We start from the raw sequence: 18,209 nt of genomic DNA, 5'->3' as shown, positions 1-18,209 counted from the left end.
CTTTTTGCTCTTTTTTTCACTTTTTTTTTGGATGATAATGGAAAACAAAAGATAAAGGGATAGAAAACTGATTTTAGAACCTGTGCTCTGATACCAAATGATACAAACCTCAATCAACATGCTTTGAGACCCAACAAAAATATTGGAATATTTAATATCAAATTATGCGAACTTCAATCGACACGCTTCGAGACCCAACAAAAATATTGGAATACTTGCCCAAGAAAGCTAAAATTCAAATTTTTAATAGAAACCCTGACCCAACGTTTATAAGAGAAACGCGAACCAAAGGTATAAGTTGACCTTGATCCAATGATTATAAAGAATCACGAACCAAAGGTATAAAATTTGAACTCCACAAGGAAGAATCCCTGATAAGTTCACAGTTCTTGAAGAACCAAAAGAAGAGCAAAGCCTCACATTTTCAGATTTTTATTCAACAATATCATGAAAAACATTTACATACTTCAGAGCCTATTTAAGGGCTTCATAAAACTTGGCAGAAAAGAAAATATATTCTAAAATAACTCCTAATTGATACCTTACCATATCAGGAATCAAATTTGACCTAAAAAGCATTAAATGCATTTAAAAACAAGTAAAATACCTAAAAATGTACTAAATAATAAAACTCAAAATAAAAGTTGATTTGGTCTGAAATTAGCAGATCCAAAATAGGAAAAAATCTGTCTTAACTGATATAGAGTTAGAAAGTCAATCAACCATTAATTCATGCCATAAATCACTCGCAATTAAGCCAGATCAGCCCTAAATAGCTTGAATTAAATTTATTACGTTTTCAGCTTCCTTTGGGCCAACTGGAACATGCAATGGATCCTTGAATGCTTGTTGATTCTCATCACTTTTTCTTATTTTTTTGTATAAAAAATAAGTGGCGACTCCACACCGCTTACCTAAAAAAAGAGGTACATTTCAAAGCACCTAAATTTCTTTTTTGAGAGCACCCCAATTTTCTTGATCTCTCATAGTGGCAGTACTCAACCAAACAAACAAGCATGTTCATACGCATTGTTAAAGTAAGATCATACCACAAATGCATGACTTACCTTTACTTACCTTGCAGCGACTCAACACCTATGTCATTATGCATGAGCATGTGAATACATGTTCATATCAAAACAAAAAACAGAAGAGAAACCCTAATTCTAACATGTAAAAAAAAAACAAACAAATAAAACATGTGAAACAGAAGTTTTGAAAGCATAAAAGTACGAAAAAGAAACTAAATACATGTAAAAGCAAAATTTGTATTTGGGTAGATCTAGGATGTGTTTAATACTTCAAAGAACATGTTGCTCAAGTCTAGTATTAAAGCCATGAAGATTGGACCAAGAAACGAGTGAAGAAAAGATGTTTACTAAAGCTGGACACCTCTTGGACAGATGATGGATAGCTGCTCGACAGATAGCTATCTATCGAGGTTTAATGAGGCTTGACACCTTCTATCTATTGAGGTATCTATCGAGGTTACGAAAATTCATATTTTCAAATCTGATTTTTGGGCCAGGCTTTTGTATTTGTGTAGGGTTTCTTTTCTCACAACCCTAGGCATATATAAGGCTTATTTTAGAGGCCGTCATATAAGAGAATACAAGGAGAACAATTGCAAAAGGTGACCGAAGCCTTATTCTATAAAAAAAAAAAGAAGGTACGGCGTCTTTGCGCCTTAGGGTTTTGTAACCAAGTGCTTCTTGATCTTCATTGTTGATGAAGTGAAGAACTTTACAACCAACATTCTTCTTTCTCAAGTTGGTGAGTAAGTCACGTACTAGGATTTGTGCAAAGGCGTGAGTCATGTACTGGGATCCGTGCAAAGGAGTGAGTCACGTACTGGGATCCGTGCATCAAAAGGGTGGCGTTCATATATTGAAGAGTTCAGAGGTTCTAAAGCGGTAGAAGGTGTCTGCTGTCAGTTCATCTATGGGAATTGTAGAGTCTAGGGACAAAGGTTTTGTACTAGATCTGAAACTTCTCTTTACTATAGTGAATTGCTTTTCGGGAAGATTTCCACCCAGGTTTTTTACTGTGAAACTGGTTGGTTTCATTGGTTTTCCTGAGTCATTATATCTTGTCTTATTTATTTTTCCCCTGCACTTAGTTTTGACATGATATTGATGTTTGTTTGTTCTAACAAGTTTTATCCATAATAAATCTAATCAACAACTTAGATTTAAAACTTGTTAATTCTATCAACTAGGGTCTAAATTTCCTAACATAGAGAAATAAAATTAGGGCTTCTGGGCAAGTTCATATGCACACATGAACTTCCTTGTTTGCACATAATCAAGCCTGCCTGCACAGGCAAGATTATAAGTGCATAGGTTTCTGCCAAGAAACCTTAAAAACACAACAGAACTTAAAGCACTAAATCTAACATTGATGCGAACCTCAATCGACACGCTTTGAGACCCAACAAAAATATTGGAATATTTAACCCAGGAAAGCTAAAAATCAGATTTATGATAGAAACCCTGACCCAACGTTTATAATCGAAACGTGAACCAAAGGTATAAGTTAACCTTGACCCAATGATTATAAAGAATCACGAACCAAAGGTATAAAGTTTGAACGCCACAAGGAAGAATCCTTGATAAGTTCACAGTTCTTGAAGAACCAAAAGAGAACAAAGCCTCACCTTTTCTGAATTTTATTCAATAATAATCTGAAAAACATTTACAGACTTCAGAGCCTATTTAAGGACTCCACAAAACTTGACAGACAAGAAAATATATTCTGAAATAACTCCTAATTGATACCTTACCATATCAGGAATCAAGTTTGACCTAAAAAGCATTAAATGCACCTAAAAACAAGGAAAATACTTTTAAAACGTACTAAATAATAAAACCCTAAATAAAAGTTGATTTGGTCTGAAATTAGCAGATCCAAAATAGGAGAAAATCTGCCTTAACTGATACAGAGCTGGAAAGTCAATCAGCCATTAATTCATGCCATAAATCACTCCCAATTAAGTCAAATCAGCCCTAAATAGCTTGAATTAAATTTACTACACTTTCATCTTCCTTTGGGCCAAGCTTGGAACATCCTGCGTTAGAATCAGCCCAAATCTCTTGAATCAGCCCATTAAGTGCTTCTTGGATCTTCTTGGATCTTGCTCTTGTAATAGGCCCAACTGGAACATGCAATGGATCCTTGAATGCTTGTTGATTCTCATCAAACATCCTAACATGCATTTTAAACATAAAACGTAAACCTAGACTATACAAAGATATTAAAACATATTGTAACAAGAAAATAAAGTAAACTGAAAGATTAAAGGGCAAAAAGTAAAAGAAAAAGAAAAGAAAAGTTTAGACTAGATCCCTCAAGTAAAAGCTCTTCAAGCTTGATTTTTTACTGTTCCCCTCAGTCAAATCTATTAACAATTAAAAAAAAAACAGTGATTTGTAATCTTAAACTTAGATATCAAGGCTAGAAAAGGCCCTAATCAAAAGAAAATTGACTTGAGGATGTTTTGTGAAAAAACTCCCTCTTTGATTTACTATTTCTAGTGAATCTTAGTGTTTTCTCATGGGATTTCTGTGTCTTTTGAAAATATACCATGTAAGGCTACTTATAGTGTTAAAATAGGGGTTTAGAACAACTCCCAGATGATGTGAGATTCGTTCCAAACCTCAACATTAATGCAAAAATCTTTCCTTGTATAGTTTCTGGAATTCGCTATACATGCACAAGAATGGGACTACGTATGCATGTAGAAAGTTGCGTGCACAAGCTAATTCTTGTGTGTGCATCGTGAGGGTTTCCTTGGTCTTATTTTTCTAAAAATAGATTTATTTTCTCATTAAAAGTTACATTTTTCATTTTAACATTTCCCAAGACAATTCATCATCTGATTGGGCCTTAAACCAACCTTGGGTCCTAGAATTCAGCATCATTAGGGAACGGGGGCCTGAGTCATAAGGGGTACAAAATGTAGTGTCTACAAGACCCACAAGAGCTCACAATACTACATTACAAGTAGGCCTTCATATCCGGCCATGAAAGATACGATAAAGAGATAGAGAGATATAGAAGAGAAACTTTTATCCGTATATATTTTCATGTAATAGAAAACTATCCATATATTTACTTTGTTAGTTTCTCATCTTTTATGAAAATAATACATCCTTGTATATACTATATTTTTGGGTAAAAGAAAAGTACAACTGAGAGTTTTCTATCCTACAAGCGGTGTAGGCTTGAAGGATAATCAGCGAAGGCGGCTGGGTTGTTGTATCTTTGGGGTGGCATGCACAGTGTTTAGTCCACAACACTAGAAACCCCATAGACGTGTGATAATAGCTTAAAAGTAGAATATTATCGTAGTTTTGGAATGCATTATCACATTTATTCTGTGTTATTCTCACACTTACACACAAATATGAGAGTTCGCAAGTTTTATCTAAGGTTTTTAAGTGGGTTTTGAAGAATTTAGTGAGTCAAAGATGTGTGGAAACATAAAAGGAAAGAGAAAAATCTGTTTGAGCAAAGATGGAAAAAATCCTGGCATGGAAATATTTTGACTAATTTTGGTATTTTGGCCATATCTTTTTACTCCAATATTGGATTGACTTGATTCTTATGACCACGGAAAGAGGACCTAAAGCTCTAAAACTTTGTAGTTTACCAAAACTTCTAAATCTGCTTTATTAAAGCTCAAAACCAACTTCGAAGTTGACCCACTGTTGAAAACGGGAATTGACATTTTATATTTTGCTTTTTGGGAAGCATGTGTTTTAGGGTTTTTAATTTTATAAATTTTAAAGGGATACAAGGGCGGCTACATTTTTGGCTGCTGGGAAACCTTATTTTTCATCAATTTTTGAGAGTTTTTATTTTCTATGCAAGCTTAAGAACCTAAGCCAGGGTTAGCGGTGAATCTCCAATGTTGTAAGTTGTCCACTATTCGATCTAAGCATGTTTTTCACATTTTAATTATTAAAATCAATTGTTCTCTTTTTATAATTATTTTATTAGATTGATATTTGATTTCTAATTTTTTCATAAGTCTATTCTTGAATATTCTTATTGTTAGAATAGGGTTTTATAATCTCTCTAGTAAAACATGGTAATCTTATAGATATTACTTTTGCCACAGTATTGCCTTTAGGGTATGTAATGTTCTTGAGTTTTTCTAGCAAAGTTATTATTTTCTAGACTAAATTGTTGGAAAAATTGATAAATAAAATCAACCAAAGAGAGTTTTATTAATTAAGCTTATTTCTAAATCTTCCAATCGGATAGTTATGTGTTTACTTACCCGATTGGGTACTAAATTGGATTGGTAGTGGATGCTTAACAATATTAGTGGAAAAACCCTAACGCCCTAGTGATTTTAATTATTAAATTTTAACAAACTTTATTTTTACTAAGTTTCAATCATATTTTTATATATATTATTGGTGTTTTTGACATGTTCTTGTTTTCCTTTTCTTGGTGGAATGACAACCTTAGGTACACTACAATTTTCGTTACAAAATTGGATGACATCAATTTTTGGTGCCGTTGCTGGGGAAAAGGTGCAAAGCAAGGAGCACAAGATGAATAGGTTGGCTGGTGTTGAGATCTTCAAACCTGGTAAACTCATTCCTTTCTTTTTAATTTTTCATATGCAAAATAGATATAGGGACGAATATGGTAGATTTGCAAAGATACCCGATACGGATTCCGAGCTCTCTTTGTAAATTTATTTGATTCGTCTAGTTCATTCAGTTCTTTGAGTACATATTCACACACATATAACACCATGAATGAAGATGAGTTGCCCATTAAATCTTTACATGACTACTTGCACACAATACATAATAGTGCACCATCTTGCATTATGTTTCCAGCCAATGTGAAAAACTTTGATTTTAAACTAGGAATGATTCCACTTCTCCCCACCTTTCATAGTATGGAGAATTTGAACCCTTACGACATTAGAGAATTTGAAGAGGTGGTGGCTACCTTCCATAATTAAGTACGAGCAATAGATATAATTAGAGTGAATTTTTTTCTTTTTTTCTTTGAAAGAGAGAGAAAAAATTTGGTTGTATTCATTGAGACCTAGGTCGATTGGGACATGGGGTGAGATGACACGATTTTTTCAAGAAATATTTTCTTGAACATAAAACAAATGCTCTCAAAAGACAAATTTCAAAATTTTCACAAAAAGAAAGTGAGACTTTGTACTAAGCTTGGGAAAGATTTAAAGACCTTTTGAATTTGTGTCCTCACCATGGTTATGAGAGTTGGCACATTCTGAGCTATTTTATGAGGGACTTACCAATAGAGAGCGTCAATTTGTTGAGATGATGTGTGGAATTTTTGCAAAAGACCCTAATGAGGCCATAGAGTATTTGAATGACCTAGTGTAGAAAGTTCATACTTGGACTAGACCTAATAGTGTTGAGAGTACCAATCGGTCTGGAACTAATGCCTCCACTAGAAGAGGAATTTACCAATTGAAAGAGGAAGATAGTTTGAAAGCCCAAATTGTTAGTTTGACAAGAGAGATAGATGCTTTAAAAATGAAAGGGGTTGTTGGCAACAAACAAGCTTATCAAAGTGAGATTCATGAAGAGTGCAAAATTTGCCATGAAATTGGGCATCCTACCAAGGATTGCCCAATCTTGCCTAGTATGATGGGAATGTATGAAGAACATTGTGGGGCCATTAGTAATTATAATAGGCCTTATTCACCCTTCTCTAAGACTTATAATCCAACTTGGCAGAATCATCCTAACCTTTTAGTAGGAAAAATGAGACTCATTCTTCATCACAATCACAAATGCCACAAAGGAATTTTTCCCAATCACTTCCTACATCACATGCATCACATTCACATCCATCTAATTCACTTGAGAACACCATTGTTGCATTCATAGAGGCTCAAAGTAAGACAAATCAAAAGCATGATACTTTGCTCACCCAACTTGCTGAAGAAAATAGGGAGATAAAGAGCCATATTTCTAAGTTGACTAGTTCTTTAACTATAAATGAGAAAGGGAAATTCCATCCTAACGTCTAAGGTCAACATATGGCTCAATGTTTTGAAAAGAATAATTCAAATCTTGAGCAAGCCAATGCTATTACTACTTGAAGTGGAAAAAAAATTTAGATATGCCAATGATAACTTAGGAGCCTAAGGAATTAGACATGAGTAGTAAAGATATTGACTTGCCTAACATTGATGAAATTGTTAAGAGACAAGTTGCTATACCATTTCCTCAAGCTTTAAAATCTTCAAGAAAATTGGACTCTAGCCTTGAAATTCTGGAAAACCTTAGGCAAGTAAAAATTAATCTTCCATTGTTGCATGTCATTAAGAAAATTATATCATATGCCAAAGTAATTAAAGATTTGTGCACAATGAAAAGGAAGCACAATGTCAAGAAGACAACTTTTCTAACAGAGCAGGTAAGTGCTTTACTTCTATACAAGACCCCTCCCAAATACAAAGATCTATTTCATGTATTATCGGGGACCATGGTATTGAGCAAGCATTGTTGGATTTGGGGGCTAGTGTTAATTTGATGGCCTACTCAGTTTATTTACAGCTTGGTTTAGGTGATATAAAACCCACCTCTATGGTGTTGCAATTAGCTGATCGATCTGTAAAAAGACCAAGATGGATGATAGAAGATGTGTTAGTCCAAATTGATAAATTTTATTATCCTGTTGATTTTCTAATTTTGGACACACAATCTGTTGTGCATGCAAATTCTAATATTCCTATTATTCTTGGATGTCCATTTTGAGCTATTGCTAATGCCTTAATAAATTGCATGAATGGACTCGTAAAGCTTACTTTTGGTAACATGACATTGGAAGTGAATATCTTCAATATTAGCAAGCAAATAATGGGAGATGAAGAGTGTGAAACTATGAATTGGCTAAATGCTATTGTGGAAGAAGAATTTAATGAGACATATTTTTCTGACCCTCTTGACTCTTGTCTTTTTAATTCTTATTATCTTGACTCATCCATTAATTCCGAGGTTGTTGAGGTTTTCTCTTTGATTAATGAATCATACATTATGGAAGAGAATGGATGGAAACCACGCTCGAGGAGTTGCTTGAAAGAGAAATACAGTCTCTTCTTTCTAGTGTTGAGGTACCAAAGTTGGAGACGAAACAATTGTCACATGGGTTAAAATATGCATTCTTCATACCAGGTGATACATTTCCTGATGTTATTACTTCTGAATTAACTATAGAGCAGGAAGATGAGTTAATTAAGCAAGTAAAGAAATATAAAGCTACAATTAGTTGGACCGTAGTAGGTATTAAGGGAGTAATCCCTTTGATTTGCATTCATAAAATAATCTTGAAAATGATTCCAAGGAAACTAGGGACCAACAACATAGACTTAACATAACAATGAAAGAAGTTCTTAAAAATGAGATATTGAAATTGTTGGATGCGGGTATTACTTACCCAATTGCTGATGATAAATGGATTAGTCTTATGCAAGTGGTTCCCAAGAAATTTAGAGTTACAGTTGTAAAAAAGAATGCAAATAATGAATTGGTGCCTATCAAACTTGTGACTGGGTGGCAGATGTGTCAAGATAATAGAAAATTGAGTGCATCCACTAGAAAATACCACTATCCATTGCCTTTTATTGATCAAATCTTGGAAAGAGTAGATGGTAATGAATTTTACTACTTTGTAGATGGTTCTTCTAGCTATCATCAATTTGAAATTGATTCAAAGGACCAAGATAAGAGCCTTGTTTTAAATTGGGAAAAGTGTCATTTGATGGTATCTTTTGGAATTGTCCTAGGTCACATTGTTCTTATCATAGCTTAAAAGTACAATATTATCTTAGTTTTGGTAGGCATTATCACATCTATTTTGTGCTTTCCCACACTTACACGTAAATATGAAAGTTTGCAAGTTTTCTCTAAAATATATTCATTACATGTATTTTTCTCTTATAGGAGATTTAAACTAATGAGCTAAGCATGCAGACGTGAAGGCAAGAGAATCTAAAGGTGAAGATCAATTGAGAAGTGGCTTTTGAAGAGTTTAGTGAGTCAAAGATGTGTGGAACTATAAAAGGAAAGAAAAAAATTCGTTTGAGCCAAAGATTGAAAAAATCCTGGCATGGAAATATTTTGACTAGTTTTAGCATTTTGGCCATATCTTTTTAGTTCGATATCAGATTGACTTGACTCTTATGGCCACGGAAAGAGGACATAAAGATATAAAACTTTGTAGTTTACCAAAACTTCAGAATCTGCCGTATTAAAGCCAAAAACTGACCTGGAAATTGACCCACTGTTGGAAAACGGAAATTGACTTTTTATATTTTCCTTTTTGGAAAGCCTGTGTTTTTAGGGTTTTGAATGTTATAAATATTAAAGGAATACAAGGGCAGTCACGTTTTTGGCTTCTGGGAAAGCTTATTTTTCATCAAATTTTGAAAGTTTTTATTTTCTATGGAAGCTTAAAAACCTAAGTTAGGGTTAGGGGTGAATCCCCAATGTTGCGTAAGTTGTCCACTATTCAATCCAAGCATGTTTTTCATGTTTAGATTATTGAAATCAATTGTTCTCTTTTTATAATTGTTTTATTAGATTGATATTTGATTTCTCATTCTTTCATAAGTCTATTATTGAATCTTCTTATTGTTAGAATAGCGTTTTATAATCTCTTTAATAAAATGTGGTAATCTTGTTAGATATTACTTTCGCCATAGTGCCTTTAGGGTATGTGATGTTCTTGAGTTTTTTCTAGCAAAGTTATTATTTTCTAGACTAAATTGTTGGAAAAATTGATGAATATAATCAACTAAAGAGAGTTTTATTAATTAAGCTTATTTCTAAATCTTCCAAGTGGATAGTTATGTGTTTACTTACCCAATTGTGTACTAACTTGGATTGGTAGTGGATGCTTAACAATATTGGTGGACAAAACCTAGCGCTCTAGTGATTTTAATTATTGAATTTTACCAAACTTTATTGTAACAACTCAAGGAAAAGTGCTACTCACATTTGCGCTATACCTCAAAAGACTAGTCACAATTGAGGCTCCTTGCAGTTGTTAATAAAGCCCAGTTCAACTCGGTAAAACCCAATGTGGGATTCATCCCATACCCACACACATCACACAATCAATCAAATTGGGGCATCACAATCTCCCCCACTTAAATCCCTAATGTCCTCGTTAGGGCCCACTTTGTGGGGTAGTGTCTCCGAGCTCACACGGAGTTACCAGGCCGGCTCTAAAACCATATGTAATGACCCAAGGAAAAAGGCTAGCCACATCTATGCTATACCTCAAAAGGACTAGTCACAATTAAGGCTCCTTGCAGTTATTAATAAAGCCCAGTTCAACCTAGTAAATACCCGATGTGAGACTCATCCCACACCCACACACATCACACAATCAATCAAATTGGGTCATCACATTTATTTTTCCTAAGTTTCAATCATATTTTCTTATATATTATTGGTGCTTTTGACGTGTTCTTGTTTTCATTTTCTCAATGGAATGACAATCTTAGCAATACTACAATTTCCGTTACAAAATTGGATGACATTAGCGTGTATCGTCTCAAGACAATGACTTGGTCCACACCTCAACCTTGCTATCTAAAAACATATATGAATTGATGGTAATTATTTTCTTATGTTATGAGATCAATTTGTAGCATCATCGAGGTAATATCTCTCAATTGTTCTCTAATTTTATGGTAAATCTATTTTATATGAATTTTAATCATTTACATGATATGTTGAATGTAATGAAATTCAATTTATTTATCAATTATTGTTTTTAGGAACAACATCAAATGCTCATGTATGCAAGAATGGAATGTCTCAAAACGACTTTTGTCAAAGATTTAACCTTAGAAGTAATATTAGGAAATCCATTTGTGGCTTTAAAAGAAGTGATATTAGGAAATCCATTTTAGGACAAAGGGTGTTATTCAAATATATTGTACCCCCAATAAAAGAAGTGAATCAATTAAAAGAAATGTCAAATTTTTAAAGAAATAAACACAATTACAAAAGAAAGAATTAATAGAAAAGAAAAAAAAATTTGTATAAAGCAAGGAGTAAAAAAAGTCACTAATGAGTGAGAGAGAGAGAGAGAGTTATTATTAGTAGTTCCTCTATTGATACCTAATTTGCACATTTGTTAATATGTGATTGTTTACTTATGCAAGGGTCAAACATCTGTATTTAGCGAAAAGTAATCCAAGTGTCGCTTTCCATGTATCTAAATTAGTGTCAAAGTGTGTGGTCCTGGACCCTTTGATTACTAATCAAAGATTCTGCCGGTGGGAAAAAAGGAGGAGGGCTACCTGCACTATTTACTAAATCTTAAGGAGGGAGTAAAAAAAAAATAGTTTGATAGTCTTACCAATCCCTCGTCCATGACTATAGATATGTTCATAAAAAAAAAATAATAATAATAAAAAAGTCCATATATATATATATATATATATATATATAGCTTATTTATATAGTATTTATCAAAAGATATAATTTTTAATAATTTTTATACTAAATATATGACAACAAGTTAAATGCTATCTTAATTTCAAAAAACTAAAAAGCTAAATTAATTAAGAAAAATAAAAAACAAAAACAAAAAGTCGAAAATAAATAAATAAAGAGTTCTATTAATGGTTACCTTTAAGTATTTGTTAATGTATTCAATCTAAAAAAGTTTTGATACAAATTTTATAGAAAATATAAGAAACGGTTAAAAAAAAGGGTTACTTTTACTTTTTTTATTTTCACCCATAAAAATTTTCTAAAATAATTTTCTAACAACTTCGTCGTTGGTTAACTTTCACGCAAATAAAAGCCAAAGGCACTCATAGTTATAGTTGACATTCAAGGAAACAGAAACTAATATGATGTAGTATATTCTTTTGTTGAGGAACAACAGAAGGAACAGAAATATAGACAAAAGGTTATTATTAGTCTAACATTAAAAATTGAAGGGTCAGAAATAGATCACGCATGTCCACCCATCCCTTTTTATTTCATGCCTTTTTATCCTCTCGTAGTCCGAAAGTCCAAACTCTAATTATGGTTGATCAGTTACGACTACCCGTATAAAAAGGAATTGGGATGGAAAGACAGATTGAAAAAGAACAAAGACACACCTGAAACCTCTCACAAATATTTTCTTACTAGGAAGAAAAATAGTAGTGATGGGGGCGGAGAGAGTGCAAGACATTGCCAAATCTTCAAAGGAAACAATCCCTGATGCGTTCATTAGGTTAGAGACTGAGCAACCTGGGATCACAACTGTCCACGGGGCTGTCCTTGAGGTCCCAACCATTGATTACAGTGACCCAGATGAGGAAAAGGTCCTCAGTGCAATTGAGGATGCGGCTCGCAACTGGGGAATGTTCCAAATTGTGAACCATGAAATTCCTAGCGAGGCCATAGCCAAGTTGCTGGCTGCTGGGAAGGGTTTCTTTGAGCTTTCTCAAGAGGAAAAAGAGGTTTATGCTAAGCCTTCAGACTCTAAGTCCATGGAAGGCTATGGCACAGCGCTTCAGAAAGAAGTGGAAGGGAAGAAAGCATGGGTTGACCATTTGTTCCATAAGATATGGCCTCCTTCTGCCATTAACTACCGGTTCTGGCCTGAGAACCCAGCTTTTTACAGGTTTGAATAATCAATATATATATGGTAGTACGTATCTAATTAATATTATTCATCATCATTAAATATATATAGTTATATATTCTTTAATTTTCTTTTGGTGTTATTTGTTTTTGCACACATTATGAGTTAATCAATTGCTTTTCATGCATTTCGGTGGTGCATCTACGAGTTTGAAGTGAAAAGCATGAAATTATTGTAAAGGATTACAAGGAGAATCTAGTCCTAAAGAAGGCCTAGCTGCTGCCAGCTGGATTTGTTCACTTGAATAGGTTCAGGAATAGGTGCACATTAATGGAATGGGGACGAGAGGCCATGCACGCTGTATATTGATCACGTGAAGCCACTATGATTTGCTTATAGCTATAACTTTAATATGTGGGTTCTAGTTAGTTCAACTGGTAAAATTTTTGAGGGTTATATAAGAGACCTGGGGTTCAATCTCCGCCTATATCAAAAACTGATTGGTATATTAATCTGATGATAAAGAGCTATTATCAAGAGCAGACGTCATAGGTTGAAACTCTCAAAAAAAAAAAAAAAAAAAAAAACCTATAACTCTTACACAGATCTACATTACGTCACTCAGTGTCCATACTTTTGATGCCAAATATTAATATCCACACCTCATCCATGATGTGAAAAAAGTGTCAAAACCGATTGCCTAATTTTGGGAGGAAATAAAAAAAATATTAAAAAGGAAAAAAACTGCAAGAAGGAAAACATTTTAACATCATAAATTATTTCACAATTTTTTTGTGTGATAGATTGTGAGCGGTTAACCATTACTTACACATAAACCCATTATTTTTCTTCACCTATCACATCATAGCTGTGAAAATTTTTGGGGTCCTAGACTTTTTTTTCTTTTTAGCTTCAATTCCTGGTCATTATCATTAGATACATACAATTGCACCTTGGGTAATATTGCATAGCAGAGAATTTTTTTTAGGCAATCAAGCTATATATAATAATTAAAGTCAAAGAATAACATACACATTTATTTATTTATTTATTGTTTATACATGAAATGTTGGTAATTTTGATTTAACATATGATTCTTTTTTTTACGTAAACAAAAATATTTACATTAAATAAGTGCTTATATATTTGCAAAAAAAAAAAAAAAGCAAGTCTTGACATGTCTAAAAATATACAAGTCAATTTAATAGAAATAAAATATAATTAAATCACATATAGTATACATAAAATATATTTTAATTTAATGAGCTATATATTACTTAAGAGTAGTTTTTTAGAATAAAAAAATGCATTAGTCAATAATATAAATGCATTATATATTTTTAGTAAAAATTTAGGAAGCATTATTGAAATTTATGTCCAAGATTAATTTTTTTTTTAATACTAAAAATACAGGGAATGAGGATTTTTGAAATGTCAAGGGAGGCATGGCCCCTAGCCCCCACTCCCTCTGCCATAGATTGCCCCTGAATCCGTTTGTTGGTATTTTACTAATTATCAAACAAAAGGGAAAAAACCCAATTCATTAATTAATTGAAAAAAAGCAACCAAAAAGGGAAGAAAATAGCTTTCACTAATTGGCTCTTTTGCGGATTAGCTTAGCGTGGCTCCATGACCTCCATCCCTTTATTACCTGTGTCTATATGAGAAAAAGTATAACCACAAACTATTTTACGGTATTTTTACAAAATGTTAGTGTCACAAAAAGTTTCACAACATTTACCATAACTTACTATGTAATGAGTAGTGAGTGGTGAAGAAAAATTAGTAAGTCCATGGGTCAACATGTCCACCATTGACAACTTTTTCCACAACTACTTTCTCGTGTTTATATATACATCACCAATTGAACCCAAATATGTTATGGTCGCATTCAATCCCCCTCCAACCAGGTCACTGGAGCTTTTACAACAATTAAAAATTAAGGAAAGTAGTCTTTAATTGATGAAGAAACAAAGCGTTAGCTTTTTTTCATTCTTTCCATGGATGAATGCATATATACAAATCCAAAAAATTGACCTAAATTTTTAGATTCAATTATTACTACGTTCTTAAAGGGTTGTCTGTGTCTGTGATGGCAGGGAGGCCAATGAGGAATATGCCAAGCACCTGCACGGGGTGGTGGACAAGCTGTTCAAGAGCCTATCATTGGGTTTAGGGCTTGAAGGGAATGAGCTAAAGGAGGCTGCAGGTGGTGATAACTTGGAGTACCTTCTCAAGATCAACTACTACCCGCCATGTCCGCGTCCTGATCTGGCTCTAGGTGTGGTGGCTCATACTGATATGTGCACCATCACCATTCTTGTGCCAAACGATGTTCAAGGTCTCCAGGCTTCCAGGGATGGCCGTTGGTATGATGTCAAGTACATCCCCAATGCCCTGGTTATCCACATTGGGGACCAAATCGAGGTATTTTATTCTAAATTTGATGGATATTAGTAATTCAAAAAAAGTGAAACATCTAGAAATGATGCAAAAATAAAATGCCACGGTGAAAAAATAATATGAACCTATCAATTGAGTTTAATCAGGGCAGCTAGATACATTTTAAGGTCAAAGAGAAAAATTTTATTGAGGTTTTAATTTTTTTTCTTTTTTATTTTATGTCAATTAAATTAAATTTATTTAAATTTATATATTATAATATTTTGGCAAAACTATATAATTGGTCCCGAAAATTTATCTGTTGAACGTTTTTGGTCTCTAAAGTTTTAAGTGACTGCTATTCGACCTCAAAGTTTTAAATATGAGTGTTATTGGTCCATCTGTTAACATCTATTGATTTGTTTGCCTATGTATATAACAAAGCAATGACACAGCATGTTTTAAGTGATGTAGCAATCTATTTATTATTTAAAAATTACAGATTACATTGTAAACCCAAATAAGGTGGGTCTTTGACACATCAAACCCATTAAGACTAGGTCTTTCTCCAAATTCAAAGTTCTTGGATTTATTTAGCTTTTCCTCCGTTTTCTTGAAATCCAAACAGGACCAAGAAATATGTCAGTTTCTATACTTTTCAGCTATGGTACCTAAATATTGGTTCATAAAAAGATGACCAAAGTGCTACTAGTGCATTATTGGATCTTGTAATCAAAAACCATGTTGCGTCTACCCACCTTGCCAATTGTGCTACTTCTAGAAGTGAGATAGTTTACTCAATTTAGATTCTAGTTTCTACTTTATGCGTCATCTTCTATTGCTGCTACTATAGCGGCGGAGATCCGAAGTAGCAAAATCATGTACAAAATCCTTATTCTATATATAGTTTTCTAATTTTGAATGAAACATATTTCTAGAACATGTTTGGATTCTAAGAAAGCGAAGAAAAATGGGAAAAAAAAATCCAGAAACTTTGAATTAAGAGAAAGACCTGATTTTGATATGTTGAAGACCCATATTATTTGGGTTTACCCGGTTTTGATGTATATAATGTGATGTGTAAATTTTTAATAATATATATAAGTTGCTAGTGCCACATAACTTAAAACATGCTAAGCCATTACTCCATTTGACATATAGGCAAATAAATTAACGGAAGTTAATGAAGGGATCAATAACACTTACATTTAAAACTTTGAGGACTAGTAGTGTTTATTTGAAACTTTAGGAACCAAAAGAGCTCAACAAGTAAACTTAAGAGCCCAATATTATAGTTCCGCCTTTTTTTTTAATTTAAAATCAATTCTTCTTCTTTTTGAAATGGAAAATTAACAATTGAATTTTTGTATTTAAGTTTTGCTAATATCTCATTTTCAATAGATAATATATAATATACTTAATTTTCTTATGACATAATCAATTTTAAGTAGGATTTTATCAATTTTACTTTTATATTTACAATTGTAACAAGAATTGTCAATAAAATTTAATAAGTGACATACATTTGGGAAAAAAAAAAATCTAAGCTTTCATATAATCAAGGATTTTTATATTCTATCATTTTTTATGGATGCTATATTATGTCTTTTAACATCATTATGATACATTTCATTTTTATCATTAATCTCTCTCTCTCTCTCTCTCTCTCTCTCTCTCTCTGTTTTGATTAAAATATTTCAGTAAACATTTATCATTATAAATATTTACAAATAATAAAACACTATTGACAATATTATAATATGACAAAAAATCAAAGCATAGTATAATAAAATCTGATCTATTAAAGAAATTATTGCAACTTAACTTTAATATCAGATCTCCCAATTGCCTTAATCTATCCAAGAAAATTCAGATTAAACAAATAACTTAATGAATTAATAATAACCAAATCAAGAATAATTTTATGTAAAGAATCAAACATCATGGTTCAAATATAAAATTTAACAAAAAGATTAAAGTTTTATTTATTTTTAAATGAGATTTACTTGACCTTGGGTAAGCCAATCCATAGTTATGAAACTTAAAATCTAATTTTCAATTTTGATTTTGAGAGAGAGATCTAGAGTGTGTGAGATATTGTTTGGTATGTTAATTAGTAAAAGATTAGTTAGCTAATATTGGAATTTTGTTTACAAAAACTAAAATATCAAATTGCTTGGGGAAATTAATTGTCTATGATTAAAAAATATATATAATTTAAGATTTCCATTTGGTTGGGCTGCCATACTCCTATATGTTGGGGGTGATATGGGAAAAATGCACAATCCACATGTTTTTTTAACGAAATCAATTACCATCCTACTACAATATAGGCTTGTCCTACCATTATTATTCTTGAGTTGACCCCGAGTTTGACTATACGGTGATAACAAATTAAAGAAGGCTTAAGTTGCTAATTGTATGGAGCGTTGTCCTGATACCTGGACCTTTTTAGACAGGACACACTCTATTACTCATACTCACACTTTACCACAATTTGCTTAGGTGTTAACTAAGAATTGGATTACTTCACTTCTACATAGCGTGTGCCAAAGGTTATGTCCTTAGATTTGTTGCAACTATTGTATTATTGTAGGTAGACCAATAACTGTATGAGAGAATTATTTTGTGGCAGATCCTGAGCAATGGAAAGTATAAGAGTGTGCTTCACAGGACCACAGTTAACAAGGAAAAGGCAAGAATGTCTTGGCCAGTATTCTTGGAGCCACCATCAGACTTTGAAGTAGGGCCTCATCCCAAGCTCGTTAACAAAGAAAATCCGCCAAAATTCAAGACCAAGAAATACTCTGACTATGTTTACTGTAAGCTTAACAAGATTCCCCAGTAAATGAGAGAATCAATGTACGTAGCTGTGGCTGCGTCAGTGTTGCAACTCCCACAGGTCATATTTTATTGAACTGGTATTAGACTATTAGTTAGTAGCATATAATGTCTTTCCCAAGTCCATTGAAAGCCCTTCGGATTTAGAGTTTGACAACTTTAAGATTTCCCTTTCCCATTTTTTACAATCCCTATTCCAACATTGTGTTAGACTTTCATGTGCTGCGGGTTGGTTAATTAGGGAGTGATTTTTTGTTTAATATTGTGTTTTAAGTAAATAAAAATGGTGTATCTTGTCCATTTAATCTTTTGTCTTTTTGAAATAAAAATGATAAATGAGTTTGTTGAGCCCACCTTACCAATTCTGTGTGAACAGTACG

General features: G+C 32.9%; 1 protein-coding gene and 1 non-coding gene across 2 annotated transcripts; one reads left to right on the top strand and one right to left on the bottom strand.

The window, feature by feature from the left end:
• Nucleotides 1-6,144: 6,144 nt before the first annotated feature.
• LOC142621391 (small nucleolar RNA R71) lies at nt 6,145-6,251 on the bottom strand. The gene has a single exon (XR_012841772.1). It is a non-coding gene; the product is annotated as a small nucleolar RNA R71 (small nucleolar RNA).
• Nucleotides 6,252-12,171: 5,920 nt separating this feature from the next.
• LOC142618268 (flavonol synthase/flavanone 3-hydroxylase-like) lies at nt 12,172-17,984 on the top strand. Its single transcript, XM_075791175.1, has 3 exons — nt 12,172-12,645; nt 14,706-15,033; nt 17,624-17,984. The coding sequence occupies exons 1-3, from the start codon at nt 12,185-12,187 to the stop codon at nt 17,834-17,836; spliced, it is 1,002 nt and encodes a 333-aa protein (XP_075647290.1). The 5' UTR covers nt 12,172-12,184; the 3' UTR covers nt 17,837-17,984.
• The last annotated feature ends 225 nt before the right edge of the window (nt 17,985-18,209 follow it).

This window comes from Castanea sativa, chromosome 12 (genome assembly GCF_040712315.1).
Source record: "Castanea sativa cultivar Marrone di Chiusa Pesio chromosome 12, ASM4071231v1".
NCBI classification, from domain to species: domain Eukaryota; kingdom Viridiplantae; phylum Streptophyta; class Magnoliopsida; order Fagales; family Fagaceae; genus Castanea; species Castanea sativa.
Note: the sequence above shows the minus strand (reverse complement) of the source record. Positions and strands in the feature narration are given on the sequence as shown.